Below are 7,331 nucleotides of genomic sequence, written 5' to 3'. Positions count from 1 at the left end.
GGCTCACAACCATCCGTAACGAGATCTGGCTCCCTCTTCTGGAGTGTCTGAAGACAGCTACAGTGTACTTACATACAACAAATAATAAATAAATCTTTAAAAAAAAAAAAAAAAAAGGCTATATAAGAGCCTCTTTAAAAAAAAAAAACTCAGGTTCTAATCACAATTGACCACTTATATCTAAATGGTCCTATGGGGTGGTGGTACAATGATACCAATTCCTAAGAGCACCTTGGCATATTCAACCCTGCCTGAAAACCAGATAGCTTGTGTTTTGGGGGAAAACAGAAAACAAGATTACTGTGTCCTGGCTAGCTCTGAACTTTGCTATGCCAGCCTTACTAAACAATAAACGCCTTCCTTAGCCTCTTGAGTGCTGGGATTATAGGTAAACACTCTAAGCTATAGTATTTTTACAGAAAAGTATTTACTTGACTTTAGGCAATTGTCTGTAATCTTAACACTTGGGAGGGAGAGTCAAACCATAGCTACAAAGCTTGAAATTAGCCTTGGCTACATGAGACTCACTGTATCCTAGAAAGCAAAACAAAAGATAAAAGAAAACGGGTAGGGGGGGTGGATGTAAACTTTTAAAAAGATCTGTGAGCTCAAGAGCAGCCTAGTCTACACAGTAAGATTCAGGGCAGCCAAGTTTACATTGCAAGACCTTATATCAAATAACAACCAAAACTAAACAAGCAAACATAAATAAGTGGGGGACTTATAGTAAAAACCACTTATATGCAAATGCTTGACTCTACCTGTTGCATCATTCTAGAAATTTTCTATAAATGTAACACCCATCCCACCCCACCCCCACCCCCCACCTTTGGCCAGCATAGTCTCACATTATGACATTTCCTTCTGAGAACTACTCTGAAATATGGCTAAAAAGGAGATCAACCAAGCTATGTTTCAGCAGTAGTATTAACCTGACTGCAGGTCTGCAGTTTTATAGACAAAGTATGAACTCCTCAATTTAGAAATACATGACCACTAAAAGAGAACCCAAAAATGCTTTAGGGACTGATGGCTCAGTGTTTAAAAGCCAATTCTGCTCTTAAAGAGGACCCAAGTTTGTCAGGTGACTCACAACTGCATATAACTCCAACTCCAAGGGGATATGATGTCTCTGGTCTTTACAGCCAGAACTCATAATATACACACCCACATACAGACAACAAATAACTAAAGTGCTTTGTATCTGTACTGTCCATGTTACTGTAAATAATTTGGGTGAGGGCTTGAGCTGGGGGGCAGGACTCTACCATTGAGATTACCCCCAACTCACATCATATCCAAATTCTATGCTCTACATCAGTATAGTAAACATAATTTTCTAATTATGTATATATGTTCATGTCTGTATGTGGATATGCACATGAATACAGAAATCCATAGAGCAATAGATCCCCTGGAGATGGAGTTACAGGCAGTTGTGAGCCACCCTACATGAATGTGATACCAAGCTCCAGTCTTCTGCAAGAGAAGTACGTGCTCTAACCAAGACATCTCTCCAGACCCATTAAACCACTCTTAAACAGAAAAGACTTTAATCCCTTCTATAAATAAATGCTTTAGTTTTTGCTACTTCACTAATTCCAAATGACCTCATCATAAACCTCATGCAGTCTCATACTTCTCACACTAACACCCAAGTATTTCTTTTGAGAAATTTCCTTTCATCCTTCTCACTCTCCCTTCCCCATTTCTTTTGAAGGTGCTGGAGATGACATTCCCCAGGACCTTCCACAGCTAGGCAAATACTCTCCCACTAAGCATGCTCTCCACTTCTAGACCATGCTGAGTAAGTTTTAACAGTTCTTTAGAAGTGACCAAGAGGATATCACCCCCTTACATTTATAAAAGACCAGTTCCTAAAGCCATCTATCTACTCAAGGAGCCTACTTGGTGGTACATGCCTATCACTGAGGCAAGATTTTCAACTTGATGCTGAACTGAGCTACTTAGTAACTCTTCATTAAAATACCAATGCAAAAGAGTTTGGGGAGCAGGGCGTAGTGGCACATGCCTTTAATCCCAGCACTTGGGAGGCAGAGGCAGGCGGATTTCTGAGTTCATGGCCAGCCTGGTCTACAGAGTGAGTTCCAGGACAGCCAGGTCTATACAGAGAAATCCTGTCTGGGAACCCCTCCCCCAAAAAAAAGTTTTGGGAGGGGGCTGGTAAGATGGCTCAGAGGGTAAGAGCACTGACTGCTTTTCCGAAGGTCCTGAGTTCACATCCCAGCAACCACATGGTGGATCACAACCACCTGTAATAAGATGTGACACCCTCTTCTGGTACATCTGAAGACAGCTATAGTGTACTTATTTATAATAATAAATAAATCTTTAGGCCGGATCGAGCAGAGACTGAGAGAGTGGGGTTGACTGGGGTGAGCAGACATCCTAAATTCGATTCCCAACAACCACATGAAGGCTCACAACAGCTGTAGTGTACTCATATACATAAAATAAATAAAATCTTTAAATAACTATATAAATAAGAGGTTGGGGAGATGTCCAGGTATGGGACATCTGAGTTAAATCCCCAGCACTCCCATTAAAAAAGCTTGATATGGGGCTGGAGAGATTGTTCAGTGGTTAATAGCACTGGGTTCTTCCAAAGGACTTAGGTTCAATTCCCAGCACCATAACTTGACAGCTCACAACTATCCACAACTCCAGTTCCAGGTCAGGTTTATGAGCTGGTATTGAGGGAGCATAGAAGCTAACATAAACCTTGAAAAGCTAATAGGCACTAGTCATATATTAATGAAACAGCCACAGGTCCCTTTGTTAAAAAAGATAAGGAGATAAGGTGCTACCTTTAAGCAAAAGGAACTGTCTTCAAGCTCCTGAGGGAATGCTGGCTTCAGTCTAAATACCACATTTAGGGAAAAGGAATTGGAGGAACTGTAACAGATTCTAGAGTTCAACTTGGGTCCTCATGCTTGAGGCTTCCCTGTTTGAGACCTGACACTCTCAGACATACATGTAGGCAAAAAAACACATGCACATTAAAAAACAAACAAACAAACTCACAACCTTGGTGTGGCCAAGAGTGATGGTGGTACATGCCTTTAATCGCAGCACTCAGAAGGAAAAGCATGTGGGTTTCTGTGAGTTTGAGGACAGCCTGGTCTACTTAAGAGAGTTCCAGGAGAGCCAGGACTATGTTATGTAAAGAGACCCAGTCTCAAAAAAGGGGGTCGGGAGAATCTTAGGGTAGTAGCACACACCTACCTACCTCAAAACTAAATTAAAAATAATTTTTACATTGTTCTGCCTGCATGTACGTACATACACCATGTGTGCAATGCTGTTGAAAGCCATTGAGTATGAGATTCCCCACCCCCCACTCTGTTGGTGTTAAAAACAGTTGTGGGTCACCCTGTGAGTGCTGGTAAAAAAAGTCAGGTCCTCTAGAACAACCATGTCTCTGAGCCCCAAAATAAATTTCAAAACTAAAAATAAAATCTGCTGAGCTAAAAAGTAAAAAAGAGAGAGGAAGAGAGGATTGTATATATATATAAAGAAAGTAGACCATTCATGTACATATTACAAAAAAATTGTCTTAGTTTAAAGGATTTTTATGCAGATCAATATTGAGGTATAGGGCTGGTGAGATGGCTCAGTGGGTAAGAGCACCCGACTGTTCTTCCGAAGGTCCAGAGTTCAAATCCCAGCAACCACATGGTGGCTCACAACCACCCAAAATGAGATCTGACTCCCTCTTCTGGAGTGTCTGAAGACAGCTACAGTGTACTTACATATAATAAATAAATCTTAAAAAAGAAAAAAAATATTGAGGTATAACTGAAAACCAAAAAGATTATCTAGCATGTACATTTACAATGTGAAATCATCATAAAAAATGAGCTAACACAACTAATGACTAGGTTACACTTAACTGAAATACTACAAATACTTCAGCTCTATTCTCTTACCAAATCTCTAAATAGAATATCTCAACTAGTCAAAACACTATACATCTTACAATGGAAAATAGGCCCTGTTGGTTAACATTACCCTGTTTCTCTTATCCATGTATGTGGGAATCTTTGATGTACCAGTACACATTTTTAATTTTGTGCTTGTGTGTTGTAGGGAGCATATACACCACATGTGAAGGTCAAAAGATATCTTGAGGGGGTTTTCTCTTTCCACAATGTAGGCACCAGGGTTAATGTCAAATTGTCAGGCCTGACAGGAAACCCTGTTAATCCATTCTGCCAGCCTCCTTGATTCCATTATTTTTTTTCCCCAAGACAAGTCTTCCCTGTGTAATCTTGGCTGGCCTGATTTTGCCTGAGTGCTGGGATTAAGGGCTTGCACCACCTCATCCCACTCCAAACTCTTACACAGATAAAATGTCTGACTACCCGCTTTGAATTCTTACACAGATAAATATATCAATGTATCCAAAGGATTGGGAGGAGGGCTCTACATGCTAAGTGCCAGTGACAGAAAATGTATGTGTGTGGTTTGAATATGCTTGGCCTAGGGAGTGGCACTATTAGGAGGTATGGCCTTGTTAGAGAAAGTATGTCACATTGTGGGTGAGGTGAGCTTTGGGACCCTCCTCCTAGCTACCAGGAAGCCAGTCTTCTCTGAGTTCCCTTCCCTTACAGAGCAAGATGGAAAACACTCAGCTCCTACATCAAACCTCTGAAAAGGTAAGTCAGCCCAAATGAAATGCTGTCCATTATACAAGGCACATTGGTCTTCGTGTCTCTTCACAGTAATGGAAACATCTCAAGGTAACCAAACAGGGGGACTAGAAATAACTCAGCAGTTATGAATGTATACTACTGGGCTGGAGAGATGGTTCAGTGGTTAAGAGCACCGACTGTTCTTCCGAAGGTCCTGAGTTCAAATCTCAGCAACCACATGATGGCTTACAACCATCTGTGTCTCAAGACAGCTACAGTATACTTACATATAATAAATAAATAAATCTTAAAAAAAAAAAAAAAAGACAGTATACTACTCTTGTAGATATCTATAGAGTTCAGTTCTTGACAGCCATGTCAGGTGGCTCACAATTCTATCGTCTTCTGTGGCTTCTGACAGTATCTACAGTCAAATGTATATACCAAAAAGGCATCTACATTAATAAAAATAAAAATAGAAACTGGCATTCAGGAGGTAGAGGTAGGTGAACTCAGTGAACTAACCAGCCAGGGTCTATATGAGTTCCAGGTAAAACAAAATTAAATAGTGAAATCCTGGCTAAAAATAAAATGAAACAAAAAATTAAGACTAAAAATTTCTGGAAGGTACAATTTGTTATTTATTTTTTTTAGTTGCTTGAGCCAGAGTTTTTAATACTGTGTGTAGATCATGAACTCCATACTCTTCATAATATATTAATCACTACATGTGTTCCAATATTTTCATAAGATCTTCTGCATCATTAACCAGGCTACTTTAAAAAGGCATTGAGCGAAACAGAGTAGCTCAGGAGGCTGAGGCAAGAGGCTCATTCAAGACAAGCTGGAAAACAGTAAATACCAGCCAGCCTGAGCTGACAATGTGAGGACTTTGTATCAAAAAAACCCAAAAAACAAACAAGTAGGGGTCATTAGTTAAGAGCACCTGTTTCTCTTCAGGCTCTATTCTCAACACACACACACACACACACACACACACACACATTGGGTGGCTTAAAACTGGCTGTCAGCCAGGCGTGATGGTGCACGCCTTTAATCCCAGCACTCCGGAGGCAGAGGCAGGCAGATTTCTGAGTTTGAGGCCAGCTTGGTCTACAAAGTGAGTTCCAGGACAGCCAGGGCTATACAGAGAAACAGTCTCAAAAAAATCAAAATAAATAAATAAATGAATGAATAAGTATACTGTCATTTTAGTTTAGTATACCCAAGAGATACAGTCCTGAAAGTGACTTTTTGAAACCCAGTATCTTAATAGTCTTTTTGCTAAAAATTTCCAGGGGCTGGGAATAGTTTGATTGGTAGAATGCTGTCCAACATGCATGAAGCTCTGAGTTCAATTGCCAGCAGTATATAAATCTATTATGATGGCAAATGACTGTAATTTCACCACACAGTGGGAAGTGGATTAAGAGTTCAAGATTGTAACTGACTACATAACAAGTGCTACACATGGACTATATGAGTCAGGCACAAAAAAAGCAAACTAGGAAATAAAACTCAATACAGCAACAGGTTGAGACCCACCCGTTGTGTATTAGAACTTTAAAGTGGTTGGTTAAGATATACATAGTATTTGCTTTGTAACTTACAAACATCACATTACTCTCAGTAGCGACTAACACTTTACAGCCCTGATAAATCAAATCAGAAAACAAATCTTACATCTAATTCAAAAAACAGGTCTCTTTCTTTACTTGCAATTTCATAATCTGCTCGAAGGGCCAAGTCGTGGATTTTGGTACATTCTCCTAAATCCATGCGCTGTGGAGAAAAAAAAAACTATACATTAACACCTATCCATTTTAGAAAGCATGTAATTAATATGACTTAGTGTTTCAACTTTCACTGAAATAAGCAATATAGTTTTATAGAGAGTAAATGAAGAAATGGACCAAGTGTAATGTTGTGTGCTGATAATCTCAATGGTCTGGAGGCTAAGCAGCAGAGGGATAGCAAGTTCAAGTCCAACCTGGCCTGTGTATCTATGTGTGTGTGTGTATATATATATATACATACATACATATATATGTATGTATGTATATATATGTATATATATATGAATTGAATGTATGTATGTATATGTATATATATGTATATATATATATGAATGATATATGTACATATATATATGACCCTGTCTCCAACAGAAGAAATGGAGGCAAGCACATTTGCACATTTCTGTGATTGTAGTACTTGGTAAGGAAGGGAAAGTGGGAGGGTCAGGAATGCAAGTCATCTTTGGCTTCATAATAAGTTCAAGGTCAGCGTGGGCAACATGAGACTATATTACAAAAACAAAAAGAACTGAGATATAACCTAGAAATGTATTTTTCTCATTTCATTGTTTAGAACTATTTAGCCAGGTAATTTAGCCAGGTAATGGCGGCCTATGCCTTTAACTCTAGCACTCTGGAGGCAGGCTGATCTCTTGAGTTCCAGACCAGCCCGGGATACATACAGAACTCCAGGATAGCCAGGACTACTACATAGTGATCCTGTCTTAAAATTTCAAAGAAAAAAAAAAAAGATTAGCTTTTGTCAAGTTTATTTTTATTTTTTTTTTTTTTATTTATTTATTTATTATATGTAAGTACACTGTAGCTGTCTTCAGACACTCCAGAAGAGGGCGCCAGATCTTGTTACGGATGGTTGTGA

The 7,331-nt window shown here is 39.2% G+C and overlaps 1 protein-coding gene across 2 annotated transcripts in view; it reads right to left on the bottom strand.

Annotated features, from left to right (window-relative positions):
- The window catches only part of Luc7l (LUC7 like), a 26,484-nt gene that overhangs the window by 14,670 nt on the left and 4,483 nt on the right, over positions 1-7,331 (bottom strand). For both annotated transcript variants that reach the window (XM_021186247.1, XM_021186248.2), the window contains one exon: positions 6,339-6,437. In XM_021186247.1, coding sequence (XP_021041906.1) covers positions 6,339-6,437 — 99 coding nt within the window. The remainder of the gene's footprint in view (positions 1-6,338; positions 6,438-7,331) is intronic.

The sequence above is a fragment of the Mus caroli genome, chromosome 17 (genome assembly GCF_900094665.2).
Source record: "Mus caroli chromosome 17, CAROLI_EIJ_v1.1, whole genome shotgun sequence".
In the NCBI taxonomy this organism is placed as follows: domain Eukaryota; kingdom Metazoa; phylum Chordata; class Mammalia; order Rodentia; family Muridae; genus Mus; species Mus caroli.
This window is presented reverse-complemented; position numbering and strand designations above follow the sequence as displayed.